The sequence below is a fragment of the Convolutriloba macropyga genome, chromosome 15 (assembly GCF_964194025.1).
Source record: "Convolutriloba macropyga chromosome 15, txConMacr16.3, whole genome shotgun sequence".
Taxonomy (NCBI): domain Eukaryota; kingdom Metazoa; phylum Xenacoelomorpha; order Acoela; family Convolutidae; genus Convolutriloba; species Convolutriloba macropyga.
Genome location: NC_134482.1, coordinates 129,217 through 154,027, shown reverse-complemented (window position 1 = coordinate 154,027; position 24,811 = coordinate 129,217). Strand labels below are relative to the sequence as shown.

Sequence of the window (24,811 nt, the reverse complement as noted above, 5' to 3'; positions counted from 1 at the left end):
GGTTAATGGTTGACAACAGTGACAATGAGCCCCTACTTATTTCAGCCCCTACTTATTATCCTACTGTACGCGCTTTTACTTTCATAGTGATCACCTTTGATTTACAACTTACATGATTTCTCATGATGTCTATTTTTTACTGATGTTTTACAATGGTAATTAAAAAAAATAAACTGAATAGTTGAGCACAAAATTAGAATTAAAACGCGCGTTTCTTTTCACATTCAATTATTTCATAAATGGCCGAGATATTAGTCAACGCGTGGGTTGAGCTCCGTATAACTTTAAAACGAAAATTTTATAGCCCCCCATTTTGGTGTAATTACATGTTTGGGGGGTGCTATAATGGGATAGACGCAAAACATTTAACATTGTAATCACTTCAAGACTCCTCCTAACATGTTAAGTGTTTGATCGGAGAAGAACGTCACTAGAAAGGACTACCTTGATCCTTCCTAAGTCTTTTGCCGGCTTGAGCTAGGTAGGTTGCGTATATTATCTTCCGTATAATGCGCACCTTTCATTAAGTTTACCTGAACTTTTTTAGTGTGTTGCTACTGCTTTCCTTTGTTCAGAGCGCTCTTTATACGATCAATTCGAGCTTGACTCTCCAAAAGGACATTTACTGAATGCTGAGTTTTTAATTTTTGTTTCGAACCAGGCTGGTTAAAGGTACAGTTTTCTTACATGACTCTGATACAGTGCTGAATCAGATAAAATTTGTTGCAAATTACTAGCTCTAGTTTTTGCTCCTGAACAATTCCTAAGTTGAAACAATAGCCACTTGCACCTTCAAATTCCATACTGCCTGCCCCGTCAGTGCCTGACAGTGCTGACAACTCGAGATTCTAACATTTTCCCTTTCAACTCTTAATCTTTAAGTTAAAGGAAACGTTAAAACTTTTTCCGAATTCCATTGTCGCTAACAGCGGTTTCCAAGCAAAAACACAAATTTAGCTATTTGCGCAATACTGTGTCTACTTAATAATTCCAGATTCAATTGTTCCGCTATAGTAACATGATTGCTACTCACTCTGCTCACTACCACCTACTTGTTGTCAAATTATCTTCGGCAGTGTGAGCTTAATAGCTAGTATAGTGTACATTTTTCTTTGATTCGACCAATTTAATTTTTCTCGAAGTGTTTCTACATAAGCTGCTTGTCTCAGAGTTCATTAGAATTTTGCTTGATTTTTTTTAAAAAATCAACTGTGATCACTCTAACCATTAAAATGAAACTGCTTAAAAAATTTTTCTTTAAATTTTTCTGAAATCTATTTGCACTCCTAATCTTACCATATCATCATGCCAACGACAATCCATTCATTCGATACAGATTTCACATTTCTTTATAAAAAGGCACTCATCTTGAATAGCCGGATTTAAGCCTAATTGGTCGATGAACAATTTTATTGTAAGGTACCAAATTCTACTGGACTGTTTTAATTTATATAAGGTTTCTACTGCGTTTGCAAATTGGTAGACTTCCCTGCTTGTCAAAATTTTCGGACTTTTCGAGTTGCTGCTTTAAAAAAATTGCTGTCAAAGTAAAACATTGAGTTTTCCGCTTCGATTTTCATTGGTTTCAACCGGGCGATCTAACAAACTGCATAGCTTTCTTGAGGATTTGCTACAAATCTTTCCTTTATCCTGTTTTCTATTTGCTCGGACCAAGCATGAGCGCGAAGTACCAGCGGCTACCAATGATCTTAATTACATTTTTCTCTATAGTTCACAATATTTTTTTTCACGCGAGGAAATGTGTTTTTATTTTAATCAGTTCTTACCAATCCTTATCCCTCTTGGCGCCATTAAAAAAAAGTGGGCAGCAATTCTTCATTCACAATTTCCCCAAAAATATTTCTGGAATTAAATCTACAATTTGTTCGTAATGATAATTTTTCGGACTGATATTGAACTTTTTCATATTTCTGACTTTATTGAACAATTCGTTTCCGCTGATCTCTACATTCTGAGATCTTCTAGCCTTTAGTTTTACTTTGTCAATTCCGATACCTGCGAGATCAGTTTTACTATCATCTGGAAATCCTAACGAGATTTTTTTTAAAAGATATTCTGACATCGTTGTCGCAAAAATAGCTTGGAAGACTGAAGAGCAAAAGCGAACAACCAAGCACTGGGATTTTCCGTTTTGACCGATCAGGTTTGACTTGAGTTTTACTTATTGATTCTGATACAATCAAACAGTTGCTTAATCTAATTTAGATATCTTTTTCTCCATGGTTTCCAATGCCTCTCGCCAAGTTTTTTCGAATTCAAACTTTGATTTTTGGAAGACTTAGGTTTTATTTTGCTTGTAGGTTTTTTGGGTCGTTTTAGTTGAACTCCAATGATTCTTCTACCAGTACCAAAACGGTTAAATGAGAAGCAACTATCTAATGAAATGAAGGCACTTACCCTTATCTTCAGATGTGAATTGACAACTATCAAGAACTTTTGTCTTAAGATTTTATTTGATTCTTATAAGATACTAGTTCTTCTTGAAACGTTTTTTTTTCAGTTTAAAAACGCAAGAAACGTTGTTGAAGAAGTTGGCATTATATATAAATAGATTGAATTTCAAAAAAATTGTATCCAAAATATTTTTTATTGTGTCGGATCTGATAAGATAGAACTTTATCGTGATAGAGCTATTAAAAAAATTATCGTACCAGTTCTGATAAGAGAATTTTTTGCGTGTAAGATCTGGCGAAATGAAGTCCTTGTATATGAAACCATAATTTTTACTTGGTTAGCATTGAAAAGACGGAACCTGATTGGACGGACTTTTTTTATCGTGTAAGATTTGATAAGATGGAATTTTTATCGTGTAAGATCTGACAAGAGAGAATCTTTATCGCTTAAGATCTTATAGGAGGAATTTTTTCAGTGTAAGATTTGACAAACGTCTTAACAGATGTGATAAGAAGATGTGTTCTCCTACAGGTTTTTAGCAAAATGGAATTGTCAGAAATTTGTCAAATCCCACGCGATAAAAATTCTGCGAACACTGGGGTATAAAACATCAAGTACTCCTTAGGACGGAAGTTTTTCTCACAATTTTAAGTTCTCCCCACACTATTGTATGTTGCGTTAAAACGAGTTCAGCTGAATAAGTTATAATAAATTGAAGATTTTTAAAAAAAATCTTTATATTCTTTTTGTTTGTAATTAATAATTTTGTTATTTATATTGAAAAAAATGAAAATTGTCCGCGGTGTTGTTCCCCCACCGTTTTTTTCCAGTTTTTTTGTGTTTTCAAATTTTTCTCTGGTTCGTTTCTCCAGTGAACAAGTTTGCTAAGAAAACGCTTTATTGACGTTTATCATCATCTTTCAGTTTTCAAAATAATTATGAGGATTTAAGGATCTTAATGTATAAGAAGGAAAATAATACACAAATCGAATGGAAAACAGTCTAATGAATCAAAAAATGTTATTTTAAGCCTTGTTGGAGTTCGATTCTTTTAACTTCAAACTGTCAAGTCAAAAAAATGCTGTTTATCAAATTTATTAGATAATCGAATCTACTTTGTATGTTGAGCTGCTTTTCAAAAATGGAATTTCAACATCAATTTGCTGGCTCTGTGAAAAAAGCTTGAAACGTTTACTTTTAAAAGCTTTTTTCAAATCTTTGAGCACTAAAAATTACTCATAGGCACTCTGGTTTTGCCTTGCCTTACTATCCCTGGTTTAGTGTCAAACAACTAAAAATGCTCTGAATGCATAAAAAAAAGGATGTAAGAATTTGGTTTACATAAATTGTTATTATCCTTTACCTATTTTTATGAAAGTAATTCAGTTTCAAATTTTGTGCGTTTTGTAAAGATAAACAGAAAAGTCACTGGATCACACCTTCATAAAAGAGGGTGGAAAATTCAAAAGAGGGTGGAAAGAGGGTGTAATTCAACAAAAGAAGCAACTGATTTTATAGAATCAAAAGTAACAAAAGCAAAGATCAATTAAGTGCTGCTTACTTCGAGAAGCAGGCAGTGAAAATGATGTCGTTCAATTTTTTTACCTTTAACAAAGAAAAATATAAACATTTTCTTCGCATCTAAGAAGTCGCCCAAAGTTGTTCAAAAGATACAAAGATTGATATTGTAAATAGCAAAAAGTTAAACCTTATTTTCATGTGAGCAGTTTTCCTCTTTGGTAAGTAAAATCAATTCAAAACAAAGAAACCTTAGTTGCTTTCTCAGATATTGTGATGTTTAATTGGACATTATTAAATAATTGGCAAGAAATTAATCGGACATTATGAAATAATTGGTTCTCATTATGAAATAATTGGCAAGACTACTTGGTTCATTTCAATCGTAGTAACTCAGTGCCAGTGAGTTTAAACATGAATAGTCAGTCATTCCAGGATTTTATGACCTCGACATTCATTATTAAGCCCCAGATGGATTATCGGGTTCCTGTTAATAACTGCAGAACTTTCGGGAGTCTTGACAGATTCTCGGTAAATTCTTTGACTTCCTGAAACCCATGCTAAGGTTTTAAATGTCTTGACATTTTTTGCGAGAACATTACGACGCTTAGTTGTCCTAAAATCACCTCCTTACTAAAAATCACTTGACATTTTCATATAAAACAAGAGCAAAATTAGCACACAAGCTTAGTATCTGTTTTTCGCCAATTTTAACACTTTTGCGAAAGAGGGTTTTGCACTTCCTTTCGATTGTGCCAATTTTGCTAAAGTACCTATTTTTTGCAATTTTGTTAAAACTTCCATTACAGCGCAGAGGTATACCCAAATCGTCACGGGCAGATCTGCCCGATAAGTGTTTCTCGTGTTCGCAAATACTATGTTAATACATTGAAAATGGTACAGTATTGCGGAAAATAGCTACTTTAGCAGAAACCGGCAAAATGGAAAGGAATATCGTAGCCCGTGTTCGCAAAAGTGTCCTAAATTTAGCCTCGAAATACAAGTACAAAATTGGTAACCTATTTTTCGCGCGTTTTGTATCACGCATCCGCTCAATTTACGTATCCATTTTTCGCACGCAATGTTGCTCGATTTCGCATATAATCCGCAATTCAGCCTAATTTAATTACTAATTATTTAATTAAGCCTATTTTTTCACTACTAGTAGTACTTTATTTCTACTTTATTACTACTTATAGTACTTTATTACTACTTATTACTACCTATTAGTACTATTTATTAATACTTATTGAATTTGGCCTGTCCCACATTGATAAACAAAGTCTTTGATGTGCGAGGGCTTTTTCGGAAAAAAATCAGTTTTTGTGGTTGCATGTATTTAATGCACTTTAAAGCTTTGAAAGCTTCAATTAAATCATTATTAAAGTGGTTATTGCATGCTCAAAATTCGCGCGAATAATAGATACTTAAATTTAGCGGAAAAGTGCTACAAATTTCGTTACCTACTTTTCGCACCGAATGTTCTTTGATTTCGCAAAGTTGGCGGAACCCCTGTTGCGAAAAGTAAGATACAAAGGATGTCTACTAATTTCGTTCATTTTAAGTGACTCATTTCCGCGCCAATTTTACAAAGGCGGAATTTTTGGGGTGTACCTCTGCACTGTAATGTCTTTTTTTGAAGCAAACTTGAAATTTTTCTGACTATAACCGTAGGGTTAAACATCGACATGCCTTCATATTTCAAGTAAAACAATCACAATATCAGTATTGTTACTATTATAATAATCTTGAAAATGTTCTCATAGGTACGTATTTGTCTATTAACTGGTAATTTCTTGTGCTGATCGAGCAAAAACTCGGTTAAAACTATTCTGAATTAAGTTTTACTGTTTAAAGCTTTAAATGAAAGAGGGGTTTGTTCCATTTTTGAACGCTTTTCAATGTATTAAATTAGGAAAAATGAACAGCGAGATACACATCAGACTTTTTTTTGACGATTTGGGTGTTATGAAATCATAACGCACAGTTTGGGAAGTTCGAGGAGGTTGCAAATGATTGCAATTATTGTTTCACTTGGTTAAATCTTAATGAACTTTAGTTTCTGAGCTAAAATATTGACTGACCCTCTATGACGTTTGATCCTCTCAGTTTTGTTAGAACAGTAACCAGCTCCAAGTTGGTCATCAGAGGCAGCTCTTCCCCAGTAAGATTGATCAGATACTTCCAGTCGGATGAGAATCTATGAAAATGTTCACTTGCCGGAAAAGGGTTCGAAACAAACAAAAACAAATAAGAAACAATTAAAAACGGGATAGCAACCCCCCCCCATCCTAGTGATTTGAAATTTCTATCGTGTAAGATCCGGTAAGATGCTTATCGAACATCTTTATCGTGTCAGATCTTATCTGGTCTTACACGATAAGAATTACGTAAACTTTAACCGTGTATGATCACATAAGATAGTTATCAGATCTTATAAGGTAATAATTCATTTTTCCTGAATTTTTATCTAATAAGATCTGATAAGTACCTTATCAGATCTTATACTATTAAAGTTCACGTAGGGCAGAATTTTTATCGTGTGAGATCTGATAATATATGTTTTAATGATTTCAAAAATGCCGTATGCCGTAGTCAAGTTCCTATGTAAGTAAAACACAATCGGTCAACTACACAAATTAAAACCAAAAAATTGTTTGTTGATTCTATTTTGAGTTTAAACAAGGTAATAGGGCTCAAGTTAGCCTTCAAAGATTGTTTTGGTCTTTGAAAAGATTTCATTTTAGTTTGATCATAACCGCATCAGGAAAAACCCTTGATTCTCGAGAAACTGTTCCACCATATCTGAAGAATGCTTAAAAAGACAATATAAGATAATTTGCTCCTTGCTGCTCTGACACTTAGGTGTTGCAGGCTGTAGTTTTCTGGCTACTGCTTGAACGCAAATCTGAACTGTCTTAAATTTGAAGAACATACCACATTATTTCGAGAATTTGCGGGAAACTAAATTAAATATGACAGATTAAAAAGTATAAAAAATATTTTGGATCTTTTCCGTTTGTGCCCCCATCTTAGTGGGTTCATATTATTTGCACAACCAGAAGCACGTGCAATAATTTTAAATAATGATTTACCACGTAAGGACACGTGCTCTGTAATTGGGGGGGGGGGCACAACGTACTAGAGGGGCGCAAACGGAAAAGATCCAAAACTTTTAGCAATGCAAACAGATGAAAAGGGTTAAATTATGTAAGAGTTGCAATTTCAGCGGTGAAATGTTAAGTCGAGGAAGGTTTTCAGCTGCGAAACTTGTCAGCGCTGAAAATGGTGCTCATATTTTTGGTGGCTTTTTTGTGCTGACATTTTGTAAGTATGGCCCTTTTCGTTTTCATTTGCATTGCTCAACGTTAAAAACTGTTTTGCAAAAACAGTTTAAAAAGCTTTGCAGGTCTTATCCGCCTTATCATGACAATTCTGACAATTAATGGCGTTTTCTATACAGAAAAAGGATCCCATTTGGTACCTAGTAGAGAATCGCCCCCTTCTCTGCTATACTTTAGCACAAAATTACTTTGCCTGCATTTTTGAACAGCCGAATATCACTTTAAGTGCAATCCCAGTGAAACAAAACTTGATACACCTTGCCATGTCATGCAAGGTCTTGATAACTCTTGCAAAATTTTTCATGGAACAAAGTGATAAGAGTTTGATAAGTTCTTATCAAGAAATGTCAAGAAAAAGTCTTGGCGTAACTTGATAAGATCTTGATATTTCTTGACATATTAAAAAATTGGTTTGCAAGCAACCTGGAGTGAGTTATGAGAATTTTTAATTTTCATGCTGACTTTTTTTGTTTTTTGTATTTGTTGGTCGTTAGATGCTTAAATAATGTAGTGGCTTAGTCTGTAATCAATTTGCCGAGTGTTGTTTTTTGGCTGTCTTGTTTTTCAACGCTTTTTTGTCATTTTATTATTTTTTAGATTTTTTAAGGACCGTTGTGGCGATCATCACGGAGGCGGTCCTGTGTAAGGTGTGTACTATGTAAATAACTAGTTAACATCCGCTTAAAAATTTTATTATACTGGAAAAAAGCGGCTCATTTGTTGGTTAATAAACTAAAGGGAGCAGTATTTTCCAACTTTCTTAGTAATTCTCTATAATTCTTGATAATTCTAGCTAAATCTTGATAATTATTGCCTAATCTTCCGTTTTTTTGCTACATGTTGTTTTAGGGTGCGATTGAATTTTAAATACTTGATGTACTTTGCCATGTCCAGGCCAATCTTTCTTGGAAATCTTGCCAAGATCTTTTTTCTTGACAGCCATTCAAAAAACTTGCAATTTCGTACATATCTTGATGTTTTCTTGGTAAATATCATGGCAAGATCTTGGCAAGATTTACCAAGATTTAGTGGGTTTCTTATCAATATGTACCAAATTTCAGTTCACTGGGATTGCGGACCGCTGTTCGGCCATGCTTCATTCGCTGTGGGATGTAATCCGGAAATCGCTGGTCGGTTTTCGCGGCCCAACGACCCGCCAGTCGGAAATTCTTTTTGCTTCGTATTACAAATCGGCAAATTGCCATAGCATGGCGTACTTTATCCTATTCAATTGATTATGGTGCTAGGAAAAATGGCCGACAGGGCGTTTAGCCGACAACGAAAAAATGAGAAATTTAGCCGACGTTTTATCATAATTGGCCATAAAAGTCATTGCTCATTAGTCCATAATTGCTCATTGGTCCATAAATCAGTAGTGCGGTTATGATAGATTGATATCAAGTCCCACGGGCCGCTGAGGCATGGCCAGATGCGGTAAAATACGGCCCGACCACAGATAGACCTTCGTTACACTACTTGATGAAAAAACTGCGGTTTTGTCCTCTTACGAGAAAGTGTTTTAAATGGGCCAATCACAGATTCCGAATAAGTTTTATTGCTCATTTTACTTAAATTGTCGGTTAAATTTCTCATTTTTTGGTTGTCGGCTAAACGCCCTGTCGGCCAGTACGGCGGCCACCGTTGAACATAGTATGTGCATAAGTGGAACGTTATTAGTCGTCTCTGATTGGTTAATAAATCGCTGGCTTATATTCTATTCAAGAATAGCCCCCTTTTGCAAAAGGGGTGCAGTTGCTGAAAAGATGCCAGACCCCATGTCTCGGATATGAAAGTTGATTCAGGTGGTGAACTAACTTCAGCAGTTCTTCAATGCAAACTAATTCGGCCAGAAGAACTGAAAATGTTGAATGAACCACGTCCACAGATTTTTTGGCTACAAACACGTTCTCTGAAAAGCATCTACTCAAACTTCTTATCTGAAACAAACAATGAGAAATAACATTATCAGCCAAATCCGCTACTTTTTGTTTTTTTTTTGCTGTAAATTGTGTAATTTTGAAGGCAAACAAAATGAAAGTAAAATAAACCAAAGTAAAAATGAACCGACTTACAAGCGATACGAGTGTTTTTATAATGTACTGTTAAACGTTACAATTCGGACAGCTCATAATTTTTTTTATTTATCACTTATTTCAATGCAACAAAGAAACAAAATACTTTTTTTCTAAGATAAGAAAATTAATGGACGAGAGCCCGAGATGGGCGAGATGGGCATACCTCTTTATAGGTGTAATCCAAAAATTTCCCATAACTACCCATATTTTCGCTCCTATGGCATTACATGAATGAAACAGTGCGCCCCACCATATATGACTCGTTTTATCGTTTGTAAGTTTTCAGATATATTTGCTTTATGGTTAGTAAGTTTCCATATGTGGTCCATTTTATGGTTAAAAGTTTCCATATATGGGTCCTGTTATGGCTAGTAATTATCCATAAATTGTCCGTTTTATTGTTAATGAATTTCCATGAAAGGTCTGTTTTTGGTTAGTAGATTTGGAAAAAAAACACCTAAAATTAATATATAGCCAATTTCTGGCGGAAAAGTATCAAAGTCAAGTCAGAAAACGAACTTATCCTGACTTTTCCAGCATGCTCTGCTTTTGTTGCCCTCTTCTTTTTTCATTTTGGGCTTGGGATCAGTTGAAGAACAAAAAACGACATAGTCATTTGTATACTATTTATGTCACCTTGAAAACTTTTGTCTGCTAGTAGTATACAGCAAAAAAATTTGCACTTTTTGAGTTCAACAGCTGTTTAACGCCACAAGAAGACAACTTCAATAGTTTTTTAAATTTTTGAAAATTTGGTAACCATAAAACAGTCCATCATTTTTTTTTCTGCCGTTTGTGAATAAGTAGAGTACCATAAAAGAGAAACTTATGTTTTTTTGACCTTTATTCAATTCAATACTTGGCATTGCAACTGACTTGAAAAATGACTGATATAATTGGATATTTTACGTCACAGCATTTTATGGAATATTGGTAACCATTAAGCAGTCCAAAAAAATTTTTAAATGGCTTTTTGTGTTAAGTAAAATTGATGTTTTTTGACGTTTAATGCATCCAAAAGTCGGCTTTCGAAATGATTCAAAAGTAAAAAAAATTGGGCATATTATATTACATCACTTTTTGGGGAATATTTGTAACCATAACTAAGCTCAGAATTTTTTCAATCATGTTAGTTTGCGGCGTTTTTTTTGTATTCTACTCTCTCAGGCTGCGTTAGATGAATGTTTAGGGTCATTTAACGGAAGTATATCGAGTTATCTTAGGTTGTGGACGGGCAGTAAACCGAAGTTACAGTAGATTGAAAAACGCAAATTTGGCAAGAACTGGGACAGTAAATAGAAAGTGTTCAAAAATCGCATTTTTTGAACAAAATTGAGAACTACTTTGACGTAATTTTGAAACTTTTCAACATGAGATACAATCATCAAGATTGATTAAATCATGTGGAACTATCGCTTATACGTCACCAACGAACAATTTCAATATAAAATTTTGTTGTTTCAATTGAAATACGCCACGTCAAAAATAGTAGAATGATGATTAAAATAAGATTGAAAGATTAATTCGTTAAGTTCGATTTTGTACAACAATTGCATCTAATATTAAAAGATACAATTATTGACTTCTAAAATTGTATCTTTTTACCTTTTTTCAACTTCTATTTGATAGCAAGATTGAATTCTTCATTGACAAGGCTTTTAATCACCACTTCAAAGCTTTATTTAATGTTGCTTTCGATTTAGTGTCCGAAATCGAAACCATATATTGAATCACTCTTTGAATCCAATAGAAATTGCAAAAGATAAGAGATACAAGTATACGCAGTTGTAAGCAAACAAAAATGCGATCGAAATGGTTTCTGGCCAGACCCAATTGCGCTCGAATTAATTTCTTTCAGAATGATGTGCGCTTGAATCCACCTCTGATCAGGCTAACCCAGATGAAAGTGACCTCTGATCAGACCAACGCAGACAGAAGTGAGCTCTTATCAGACCAACCCAGACAGAAGTGACCTCTGATCAGACCAAACCAGACAGAAGTGACCTCTGATCAGACCAACCCAGACAGAAGTGACCTCTGATCAGACCAACCCAGACGGCAGTGACCTCTGATCAGACCAACCCAGACGGAAGTGACCTCTGATCAGACCAACTCAGACGGAAGTGACCTCTGATAGTAGTGGATAAAACAAGGAAACCAACCACCAGTAAAGTTTGACTATTTCTCCTAACGCTAATCGCGCATGACGAATCGGGTCAAATTTTACTGCTTGTTGGTTTCCTTGTTTTATCCACTCTTACATATTCACTCTAAGTCTAACATTAAATTATGGAATGACCTAATTCTAGAAAAAAATGATAAGCTCGTTTGCAAATTCACTCAATACCTATCATTTCTTGTCTCACTTAGTGCAATCCACTAGTACAGAGTTAAGCTGGTACTTATCCATTATCAGGCGGATAAATTGGGTTCAATCCCCACTGACTCCAGTGGACGTCCCCAGATACTTGTATAAAACTAGAGAGACCGTTGTAAGAGCACGTAAACCAACTTGCAAAAAAACTTGAAAAAAAAGAAAACTTGGACAAAACTTGAAAAAATATTAAATAATAAAACTTTAATATATTCCCCTAATCAAAATTTAATCAATCTAAAACTAAAACTTTCTTGTCTCACTTGGCGTATTGGTTAATTCATCGAGTCGACTTAAGTTGCTTTACCAAACGGAAGGTCTGGGGTTCCTTCCTCACTGACTCCAGTGAACGTTCCCCGATTCTGATGAAGTACTATGCAAATAAGTGAGACAAAAAAACCAAATTCACAGTTCTTAAAAAGAATGATCAGTGAAACTGCTTCGTAGATCACTGCCATGAGACTGTATATGGGATACACTGTGATGGGCATACAGTCAAAAACACTGAGATCGGTGGAAAGACAGTGATAAGTGTTTTTTTTTTCACTGTAACTTGCGAAAATTGGTGACGCCACTGCACGGATAATCTGCAAAGAACTCTCAACCGGCTTAACTCTAAATTTTTATAAAATGTTTTGACATATTCCTTGAATCTATTTTTGGTATATGTGTGTCTATATCTATGAAGATAAACACACAATCTACACTTAGCATTTCTAAATCTATAGTAAGAAATATGTTTATTAATCCTACAAAAACAAAATGTTAAATATAAACTCTTTTCATTCTAATGTTTTTCTAAATGTTTGAAATAATCTTTTACTTTAACTATAATTTTGCATATATAAGAAAACTATTCTAATTCTTTGCAATTATCACGACACTCCCTCGAATGCTTAATTTTACACTTATCACACTTCATTTTTCACTTTCGAAAAATTATTTTTTCCAAAATTTTTTCCCAATAAAAAAGACCATGTCTCACTCAACTAACAGTAATGTGAACTTCTGCGACGTCTGTAATTTATCCTTTGAAACAAAGAAGGGTTTATACAGACATCAATCATACGATCCCAAACATAAAGAACTATTGGAGAAAATGTTTGATTCTGATTTGGATGAGGCTATAACTGAAGCCACAACTAAAACTGACGCCTCAACTAGAATTATAGAGAAAATGTATGATTCGGATGGAGACTTTATCTATGTCAAACCTTCTACTAAAACTGAAACTAAAGGTATTATTAAAACTAAAACTAAAGGATCTTCGACCTTGGTTCCCTAAGCCGACAATAATATCTACACCAGAATTAAGTTTGAATTTAAAGAACGTCATGAAGAATTTAGAAGTAAAATAGCCCTAACTACTCACTCTTATAGTCATAATTGTAAGTATTTAGAAAACACAGAATACTTCGATATAAACTCTAGCCAGAACATGAAAGAACTTTATATTACCGATTAAGCTGGAAATTACATTGAAGATATAGATGAAGCTACTAATTCTTTAGATGAAATTAAAAACTGTTACCAGTTTTGTAAAGTCAAGAGTTTTAAATATAAGATCACTGCTGAGTGTGAGTAAAAGAAGAGAACCAAAGAAGACGTTAAAACTACAAAAGTATTCTTTAACACCGACTAAATTAATAATAAGGCTATATATGATTTCGGTGACTTCAAACAATGGCTAGATTTCGGAAAGGAAATATATGAAGGTTATAGCTACGACTTCGAATTTTTTTGATTGAGAAGTATTCAGATAAATATTGAACCAACTAAAGCATCTATTGGTAGTTATATAGATTTACCCCCGATCTCAAAAACTCTAAATCGATATTATATATACGTAGTTATAAATTCAACTGCTTGCAACTGGCTATTACTGCTCGGCTACATCTTGCTATGGATCCACGAAGTGGCTTTGCCAATCACGCTACACGCGAGTTTAAATATGTAAATAATCTAATTGAAGCACGACAACGAGATGAAGATAATTTTGCTTATATAATGAGAATTCAAAAAATGTACAATATTAATATTTGGGTATACACACCTTGTGGTGGGCGCAAATTAGAATTGTCTAAACCAGTGGATGATTTTGATAAAGATAGAAAAGATGTCAGAATATTGGTTTGGGGAGACGGTACTACAGAACAATGTGCTCTAATTAAAAACATGGAAACTTTGTTAGAATGACCAAAAAACGACATTAAATATTATTATTGTGATAGATGTACATATTGGTTTGTTCACAAATTAAATACGACAAACATGAATGCAGCCACACTTTCAAACCCGAGGTTGTTTGTCCTAAGAAGAAGAAAATTACATTTATGAATGAACATAAGGGTCAGAAGATAAAAAAATGTTGTAACTGCTGATATAGAATGTTGAATTGTTGAAGTCGCAACTATTGATTGTAAATATGTAATTGCTGAAAACATACCAATAAGTGTGGGTTACATCTGGCAGGGTAATTCAAATACTACTTCGGTCTTGATTTTATCAAAAGATTTTCTAGTGATCTATTAGAAATAGAAACTGAGAATAACTTCAAGCGCAACAAACAAATGATATTTAATGAAGAAGATAAATATATCATGAAACTAATAACACTTGCATATCTGCAGTAAAACATGTATTATTAAAGTAAGAGATCATTGTCATGAAACTGGTAAAATTGAGGACCAGCATGTAGAATATGTAATCTGAGGTGTAAACAACGAAACTTCATTCCTGTAAAAATCCACAATCGATCTGGCTATGACTTCAAACTACTATACAGTGAACTCTTAAAGCAGAATAATGATAAAAGAAAAATAGATAACATACCACTAGCCGCTGATAAGTCTAAGATGTTTAGCATTGGTTGTCTCAAATTCTTAGATAGTTATAACTTCTTAGCTATGCCTCTAGATCAAATGGCAAAGATATACGGGTGTAAAACTAAAACATTATATCTATACGAATTTTTTGGTTAAGAGTCGTATGATATTCTTATAGGTAATCTAAATATAGAAACTTCAAATTCTTTCTTTCTAATAAGTTACCAACACAAGAAGACCTCGATAGCTTTAATAAAGACAACAGTCATAAAACTGGTAAAGATCTAACTATAGAACAGAGCAACTAGCACTAATGCCTAGAAAAAGAAAGATAAATGATAGTGAATTAGGTTATAGAGAAAGAGATGGAGGCAAGGCAAGATCAGAGAAATTAATCTTAGACCAAAACAACAAAACAGAATACATGGTTGATTATAGAATGTTAAAGTTCTATGTTAAGATGGGTGTAAAAGTAAGTAAAATACATAGAGTAATTAAATTTAAACAAGATTATATATGTAGAGATTATATTCAAAATACTAATAAAAGAGCAACAGCTAAAACTGAAGCAGAAAAGGATGTAAGGAAATTATTGAAAAATTCACTATATGGAAGAATGTGCATGAATCCCCTACACTTCTTTCAAAGTAGGTTTTTACATGATGAAGAAAAAATAACGAAAAAAATAAGTAAACCAACATTTAAGATTATAACTAGAGATAAGGATTATAGCCAAATCAAATCTATAAAGAAAAAAATAGAATATGATTCTCCAGTATATGTAGTTGTAACTATCTTAGAATTAAGTAAATTACACATGTATGATGTATTTTATATATTTTTTCAACCATCTCTCAAAGATCTACAACTCCATTATAGGTATACTGATAGTTTTGTATCAAGTTTTAGCGGGGGCAATGTCGACAATGAACACATGGACCAATCCAACCTCGATCTCCAAAACGGTGGGTTCCCCGAACCTGCAATCAAAACTAATAATAAATTCCCTGGTGAATTCAAACATGAATTGGGAAGTAGAATAATAGAAGAGTTTATAGCCCTGTTACCAAAAACATATAGCTTTAAAGATTACCCCAATAAAACTAAAGAGAAAAGGAATAAAGAATTGTAACAATGCTAAACATGAGGAGTATTATAATGCACTAATGTATAACACAGAGAGAAGTGTAGATGAATGTAGAATACAAAAGTTGGTGATAACAAGACAACAACAAAAAAGATTAGTCTAAACACATTTGATGATAAAAGATTTTATATAAATAACATTAAAAGCTATCCTCATGATGAAATTCTATATCTATTCAAAAGACATTTAATAAAAAAGATTAATACTACTCCAATAGAGCTATTAATAAAATTAGGGTTAGACGTAAGTAAAGAATCATTAGAATCATTAATCTGGGAACCAGCTCCGCTGATAAATAATATTAATGAGCTAAACATTAATGATGATAGAAAGTTAATCCTTGTGTCAATTACACTATAAAATTATTTATTATAATTATAAAAAAGGACTTGACAAAAACACTTATAAAATTAAATAATCTAGAAAAATAAAACAGAAGAAATAAATTAGAAAATTAATTAAAACAACAAAAACATTATTGCGAAATAGAAGAGTTTTTTGATCTTTTATCTAAAACTTTAAATAAAAATGCTGAATCAATGCAAGTTCTTCAAAACAAAACTTGAGCCGCGGTAGACAGTATCGCTAATGCTTTAAACAGTCTAGGACACCATCAACAAAGCAGCTTTCTTGATGAACGGGCTGCTCTCTTAACACCTTCACCCGATCCACCCGTAACATTAAGAGATGATAGAGCCGAAACATTTGCTGTAGACAATGATTTGATTGATATTTTGTTAGAAATGGGTAAACAAACAAACAAACAAATCCAAATTTAAAATGAATGATATATATGTATCTCTAGTACCAAATGGTATAAAAGTGAAAGGTAAAGTCTATTATTTTTCTAAGGGCTTTGCTATAATTATTACTAGTAAAGATGTAATTGAAAGAGACATAAAAGGTGATGAAGACAAAACAAAACTTTTTCTAAGGGATATTGGTTATAAACAAAGAGGAGATACTAAAAATAATAGATCAAAATTTGTAAGAAGAATGTTTGCTAGTATTGGTGAACCCACTTCTCAGGTTATATCAATACCTATCTCTAGCGAAGATGAACTATATATACCAACATGATACTAGCGATTATGAACAAGGGGCAGTAGAAGAAGAAGAAGAGGAAGAAACTAATTATGAGACTGATAAACAAATAGAAGCTAGTGGTCTTAGAACCCTAACCCGAATATTTAACGTTGTTGCCATTTAAATGGTTTAGTAGAAAGATTAGAATTATTGAAACTAGAAGCAAAAGCTGGTCATGATGGATTATATGATAGAATCCTAGATCTATCTAAGCAACTATATTTTGTGAATATTCTTAATCGAGAGCAACTAGATAATTTTGTTTTTTTAATGGTAAATAAAAAAATGTTGGAAAAACAACAACAACACACAACAACTTCTAGCTAACGAAGTATTCAGCCCCCATATAACAAAGTTTAGAATAGAAAGAATAATACCATTATAAAAAGATGAAACATGATCAGCTGATTTAAATGATAAGTCATCTCTGAGTAAATACAATAATAACTATAGGTTTTTATTAACAGTTATCGATATATTCACAAAATATGCATGGGCTAATCCATTAAAGAATAAATCTGGTTTATCTATAACAAATGAATTTCAAAATAGTATTAGGCGAACATAGAAAACCAGAAAAGTTATGGGTAGATAGGGGTAGTGAGTTTTACAATAAAACATTCAAATCGTTACTTAAAGAATATGAAACAAAACTACATTCTACTTATACTGATTTAAAGGCTGTGTTTATAGAGAGATTCAAAAGAACAATTTTACACATAATTAATAAACAATTTTTCATCAATGGTGATGGTAATTGGGTAAATATATTAAATGATGCAGTCATAACATGTAACAATAACGTTCATTCAACAATTAATATGACACCAGTTGATGCTTCTAATAATCCTGATAAAAGTAGATATATCAGGAAACCCGCTACTAAGATTGAACCAAAATTTAAAGTTGGTGATTATGTTAGAAATGCAGATAAACGTAATATCTTTTCTCAAGGTTACACTTCTAATTGGAATAGAGAACTCTTTAAAGTTAATGAAGTTTTGAACACACAACCACTAACATATAAGATAGAAGACATGAATGGAGAGATAATAGAATGTAAATTATACAAACAGGAATTATTAAAATCTGAGATTGATTTCGAATCTAATAATAAGGTTTTGAAATCATTAGGTATAATTCTGTAGTTTCTGTAAACAAATACAAAGATGACAAGAAATAGATTCAATCAAGCCAAACATCAATCAACATCAACGTAAACATCAATGGACAACTTAACACTAAGTAAGGCTCGAGGGTTATTCCTAGAAGATAATGATAAAATTGATATGAAGGATACCTATAAAATTACAAATGTTCATTCTCCAATAGATGAAATAGATATTGTTAATAAATATTGTTATTGTGACAATAATTTATTTTCGTCTAATAATAAAGTAGATATTTTAAGTAAAAACATAACTGAACTAAGAAAAGTTAAATTTGAAGAAGTTACAATTGGTCAACTAAATGCAAACGTTATTGGTTTACCATCATCTACAACCAATGGAGATACTGTATGGATTGATGGTGATACAGTTGAACTAGTTTCTTTTAACTCATCTAATATATCTACAATGTCCAATAAGTTGACTGAATTCGAAACTAATATTGTTCATAATTGCAACAAAGTTTCAGCTGATACCATTTATAAATATAATGAATGAAAAGTAGACTTTGATAACATTAAATTTAATCAGACAATTACTTATATTCAATTAGGTGATGCATGTGTTGATAGATGGAGAGGTTTAAGAGAAAACCATATATTAATAATGAAGATAACAAAGTAGACAACAAAGAACAAGAAAGACTAGAGAAGCGTTATGATTTTAAAAAAGAAGATATAATGAAAGATATTAGGAGTTATTTTACTGCTGAAAATGAGTCAGCCAACAGCACCGAGTGAGAGATAACTAAATCCAGTTTATCATCAGTATCAGAACGATTAAAAAATGAAAAGATTCAAACCAATAATAAGTTTAACAACATTATTAACATTATAAAAGATAATAGAAATTTTTATGAACATGAGACCAATAACTATAATAAGAAAATAGGTAGATATATAAATTATATTAAGGTAGCTGAGATAACAGAAATACTATTATCATCGATTGCAACAACGGCAACAACAACACCACTTGCATTAACAGTTATAGGATTACCTTATTCTATATCAACAGCTTTTGCTACAGCAACTGTTTGTGGTTCAATATCAAAAACAATTAAAACTAAAAAAGTATTCACAAATGTATATTTTAAGTAAACAGTTTAGCGACAAGTTTAATAAACTATATACTAAATCAATCAATGATAAAAAAGTAGATAATGACGAGTATAATGAATTACTCAAAGTATATAAAGAATATAAGAAGAACAAGAAAAACAAGCGGAGTATTTTTTTAAACTAAAGTTATTGGTGTTTAGTTATAAAAATGTATTTAATAATAATAATATTTACCATAAGAAATATATCTAGTCATAATCATAGTCATAGTTATACCCGTAGTTATATTTAAACTCTAATATTTAAACTCTGATATAGTTATATTTAAACTCTAATATTTATACTCTAGTATAGCTATATTTAAACTCCAATATAATTAAATTATATTTTCTTTGTACCTATGTAAAAACCTCTTCCTTTTTGTACTACCTTTATACTTTCACCAGTGGTTGCAAATTTAATTATATCAGGTGTGGCTGATAAACCAGCTTTAGGGTTTCTAGACGCAGCTGCACTTCCTATTTTACTAGTTATTTCTAATGCTCTTACTGAATTATTAGCAACTTTCTTTCAAAAGTTAACTGTAGCTCTACCAACACTTTTAAAGAAATCTTTCAATCCCACTACTTCTCTTGCTGCATCACTGACAGTCAGTTCTGACTTATTTCTCTCACACTTAACACAATTACCCTTTAGCATTTTAGTACCTTTTGAAGTTATAAAACCTCCTATGTTATTAGTACCACTATAATGTCTACCACCAACACAAAATGAATTAGTTTTAAAATTCTTCAAGAGACTCATTTCTAGGTACAAAAAAGTGGAAATTGAAAAGTATAATCCTTTTGTTGTTAAGCGAAGACTAAACCTAAACCTAAGACTAAGCCAAAGCCCAAGACTGAACTTGAAGCTAGAGGTCTAACTCTAGAGAAGAAAAAGAAACTAGGTACTATTTATGCTAAAGGTTTTGTTAAGACTAGTAGGAAATTGTTTGATTAAGATAATTAAATCTGATGAAATCAGACTTTCGAAGTTACAATTCATAATCGTACAAAGCAACGTTTTAGCAAGAAAAACAACTGTATTCAACAACTTATTAGGGGCAAAAGCATCGTTTACTTGAAGGCAAATCTAGCTTGATCTTTTTTGCAGGTCTTAGTCTAGGTCACGAATTTCAGCTAATCCGTTCAAAAAACCGAATTTGTTGGGCTAAGCGATAAGTTTTGAGCCATTTTGGAAGTTATTCTCAGTGGGAAATCGGCGTTGGTATTTCTCAGAAATAATACGTATGTTGCATTTAGAACGTAAAATCTAAGCTAAAGTTTTTATATAATACGCACAAAAAACTCTCTTTCTAATGATATAAATTACTAATTTCAATTTACTCGGTAGCATCCTCCGGCCTGAAACAAAATGTTGGGAGGATCGGTACAAGCTTAACGAGCGGGAGGACGAGCGATCCGGATGACGTGCGTATGACCGCAGAGCGAGCGACGCTGTGGGAGCCGTGCCGAAGTTCTTCAATCCGAGTAGTTGGATAGTTACCCCTAGGGTTACTTTCCTCAACGATCCAAACTAAATCACCGACCTTGAGGTGCTGCTCGGCAGGCGTCTGCCACTTAGGTCTACGGTTCAGCGCAGGTACATACTCCTTAATCCAACGTGCCCAAATTTCATTGGCGTAGGACTGTGCACGGGCGTACCGCTTACGATGATCGAACTCGCCGATGCAAACGATAAGCGGAATTCCGGTTGCTTGGCTACCGATTAGAAAATGGTTAGGTGTTATTGCGCCTAGGTTGGACGGGTCGGCGATTGCGGGCGTTAAGGGACGTGAGTTTAGTGCGTGTTCAACAAGACAAAAATTAGTGTTCAACACCTCATCTGTGAGGCGGCGCGTACCGAGGATAGTGTACAGTACTCTTTTGAAAGAACTAACTAACCTCTCCCAGATGCCACCTTGGTGTGGCGCACTGAGTGGATTGAGCCTCCACTTAATGCCCTTAGGTTCAAGTTCGATGGCAAAGTTAAGCGTATTCAATTTTCTCCACACATTCACGGAGCTCTTTGTCCGTTCCCACCTCATCTCGGTAGCCCGACGAACTGTGACGTAGAATGGGCCCAAGTAACCAAACCAGTGTCGGTAAAAAGATGAGACTGGTATGCGGGTCTCTCCTTTGGGAGGTCTACCATGATCGGTTGAATGGTTGCTGCACGGAAATTTCTACACAAGACGCAGTTTGATTTGATGGAACGCATTGTGGAACGTAAATTAAGGATAGCAAAACTTTCCTGTACCTTTGACCTTAAGTAATTGATGCCCTGATGATGGTTCTTCAAATGAGTATGCCGCCGAAACAGTTTAACCAAAGTATGACGCGCATCCAGCACGATAGGATGCTTAGTTGCAAAGTCAATTTCCCCTAGCCGTCGGAGTCGACCAGAAGAACGGATGAGACCATGAGGCCCAATAAACGGAGTAAACTGAGCAACGCGGCTGCTCTTCTTAACGGATTTGTTGTCAAGAAGATCCTTTCTTTCAGTATTAAAGGACTCTCCCTGAACCAAGTACTGGAGATGACGCTTAACTTCGTCAAGCTCAACAGGGTCGGCTATGCTGCCGTTTTTGGTACGATAACTTTCATGAGATGGTATAGGACGGAGCACATATGCGGTAACACGAAGTAATTTTTGATAAGAACTGAACTTATCAAACGGGATCAGAATAATGCTTTGTTCCTTAGGGGGCTTGGATACGGATGCGGCTAGAGATGAGATGGAGTCCTCATCGTATTCCTTAGTTACAACGCCGAGCTTGATGTTATCAACGACGTCAGTATTTGGCGCAAAAGGGAATTGCTTAGTTCTCAAGAAGTCAAGATCCTCACCCAGCTACTTGATTGCAAAATTTCAGCGGACATCACTCGAGTGCCAGCATCTGCCAGATTATCAAAAGTGGCGACGTGGTTCCATTGGTCAACGCTGGTGTTCTCCAAGATTTCACTAACACAATTTGCAATAAAGATGGGGTGTTTTTTTGTTGAGTTTATCCGCTGCAAGACGGTGGTACTATCTGTCCACATAAAGTCTTTGTCCACAATAACTAATAATGCTCGACAGATTTACCTTTTCAAACGGGCAGCGAGGAGAGCGGCTTGTAATTTCAACTTGGAAACTGTCTTTATCTTCATAGGTGCAACACGGGCCTTGCCCAAGACAAACGCCAGCTCTGTTATAATCTCCCCGTCTTGCGAACTATCACCAAACATGTGGAGTTCAAGATGTGAGAATGATCCTGAAAAGTAACTTCTCGGTATAGTGATCTCAGCTAACCGCGGCAGTTCAAAACACCAGGCAAGGAATCTGTCAACTGTGTCTTTAGGTAACTCATCATCCCAAATTTGTCCATTGACACGCCAAATGTCTTTCAACATTAACCGAGCACCAACAGTAAACGGTGCGACAAGACCAATTGGGTCGTAGACCTTTGACAAAAGACTTAAGACCAAGAGCTGTGTTAAAATTTTTGGTGATGGTGCTGTTAGTACCAGTACTCACAACCAGAGTATCGTTGTTTTAATCCCACTTAAGCCCAAGCACGTGCATTGATTCCTCCTTGGATGAAACGATGACCTTCGGTTCAGTGGATTGAGCGGACCCATTAATTCGGTCAGCCAGATCTGGTACATTGCTTACAAACTTAGTAAGCTTGAACCCACCTAGATGGAGAAGATGTACTAATTCCTCCGACCTAATGAGGGCCCTCTCGGGGGATTCTATTGAGTCTAAGTAATCGTCCATGTAGAAGTTCTCAAGGACGGCTTTCGCAGCTTCTGGGTACTGCTTAGCATTATCACTTGCGTGCGTTGAAGTGCGTAGTTGGCGCAGGTGGGCGAATCTTTTGCCTCAAACATGTGGCGTGTATACTGGTGTACCACAACATTTGATGTGGGGTCCTCCCGCCACAAAAAGCGCAATGATGGCTGATCACATGGTAACACTCCAACTTGGAGGGACATTCCCTCGATGTCGGCGGATACGGCAAATGGATGTTGTCTGAACCGTAGGAGTACATAGATTAGGTTTTGCAGTAAGTCAGGTCCGGTGAGCAATGACTTGTTAAGAGATGCGCCGAGGAAATTAGCTGCTCCGTTTAGTGCCCTACGGACCTTGCCCGGCTTGTTCGGGTTAACAACCGGATGGTGTGGTAGGTACCACTTTCCTTGCGAGCGACTTTCCTCTTTATGAGCATCTTTGACCCCTACTACTTAGCCCTTGTCCAAGTCCTCTTTGATGGTATTCGAGTACTTTTCCCTTAAAGTCTGGTCTTTTGTAAGCCGCTTTTCCAAAGATTTTAATTGCACAAGCGCTGAGAACTAATTGTTGGGCAGTTCAATGTTATTTTCAGCCCATAGCATTCCTACATCGTACCTTTTTCCATTATGCACCGTGGTGTTTTCAAGAATATCATGCGCACGTGCATCCGAGGCGGATCGTGGTTCTACTTCTTTAAGTGCGCCGTACGACTCCATTTAACGTACGACTCCACTAGCGAGTTAAAAATCCTGTTCTACATTTGCTTTAAAACAAGTCGAGACTAAACCTGAAGACGACGGTAGAGGGTCGCTTAGAACCCAGCCTAAGTGTAAGCGAACAGCGAAGGGCGAGCACTTCTCATCGGCAGCGAAGTACCCTGACGGTCGGATGGCATTATACACATCCTGTCCAAGTACCATCTCGATGTTTCTATAGCAATATGTATTTGGGTCTACAACTGATGGGTGCGGGTATGTTTCTTGAAGGGCTTTAATGTTGGTGACATCGGCGCCTACATTCAAATCTTCCTTTAAGTAAGGGCCGACTTTAAATGGTTCAAATGTTTGGTTGTCGCGTGGTGTTACAATTAGTTCAACTAACTTAGTGTCTACAACCTCCTCGGTTTTTATACCCTTGACTGTTAGTTTCAATGCTGTACCGAGCAAACCAAGTCTATTTGCAAAATCATGGGACACCCAAGAGTTACTACAAGCGGTGTCTCACAAAACTAAAGCCGTGGTATGTTTACCAGAAGAGCTCTTCAACAATAATTCACTCACCTGAAGGAGGCCTTTCACATTACTCACAGACGATAAAGTAGTGGTCTTACTCGATGACTGGACACTAGAAAGTTTACTTTGATTTGCGCTAGCATTGGAATTACTATTTTTGTTATTTGAGGGGAGTTTGATGGATAAACACTCTCAGGTCCATGGAGAAGTGTTTTATGGGAGCTGTTGCAACCGTCCTTCCTGCATTTCCTGGGGTTTGGGCATTGCCTGAACATATGCTTTTCTCTCAAACATGAGAAACACAGTTTTGCTTCCGCCACTAGCTTTGCTCGCTGAAGGGAGACTTTTCTTTAAATACCCTAAACTCCCAGATGCGGTGGTTACCTTTACACACAATGCAGCGAGGGTTTGGAGGCGTTGAGGCTGGTCTTTGAGTGCCCTTAGTTTGTGTGTTAGCGGCGAATGTTTTTGTGGCTAATTCGGTCTTTACAACTGAGTTGGTGTTATCCTCAGTTCTTGCCTTCGATGCAGTTTGTTTCATTAAATCGTGTGCCTCGGCCCTCTCCTTCAACCAATCGTTGAAGTCATGGAGTGTTGGCTTAACCCAATGTTTCTTCACTGTGAAGAGTGACCAAGACTCTTTTAGATTGAACGGTAACTTTTGCACAGCCGTGTTAACAAGTGAGGCGTTCTTAATGTCCGATTCAAATGAAAGTGATTTAAAGACCCCAACAAGACTTGAAATTGTT

General features: G+C 34.9%; 1 protein-coding gene across 3 annotated transcripts in view; it reads right to left on the bottom strand.

The window, feature by feature from the left end:
- LOC142354023 (beta-1,3-galactosyl-O-glycosyl-glycoprotein beta-1,6-N-acetylglucosaminyltransferase 4-like) overlaps positions 1–24,811 on the bottom strand; it is a 64,464-nt gene that overhangs the window by 23,196 nt on the left and 16,457 nt on the right. For all 3 annotated transcript variants that reach the window (XM_075406285.1, XM_075406286.1, XM_075406287.1), the window contains exons 3-4: positions 9,093–9,214; positions 6,018–6,133 (exon numbers count right to left, since the gene is read on the bottom strand). In XM_075406285.1, the coding sequence (XP_075262400.1) occupies positions 6,018–6,133; positions 9,093–9,214 (238 nt within the window). The remainder of the gene's footprint in view (positions 1–6,017; positions 6,134–9,092; positions 9,215–24,811) is intronic.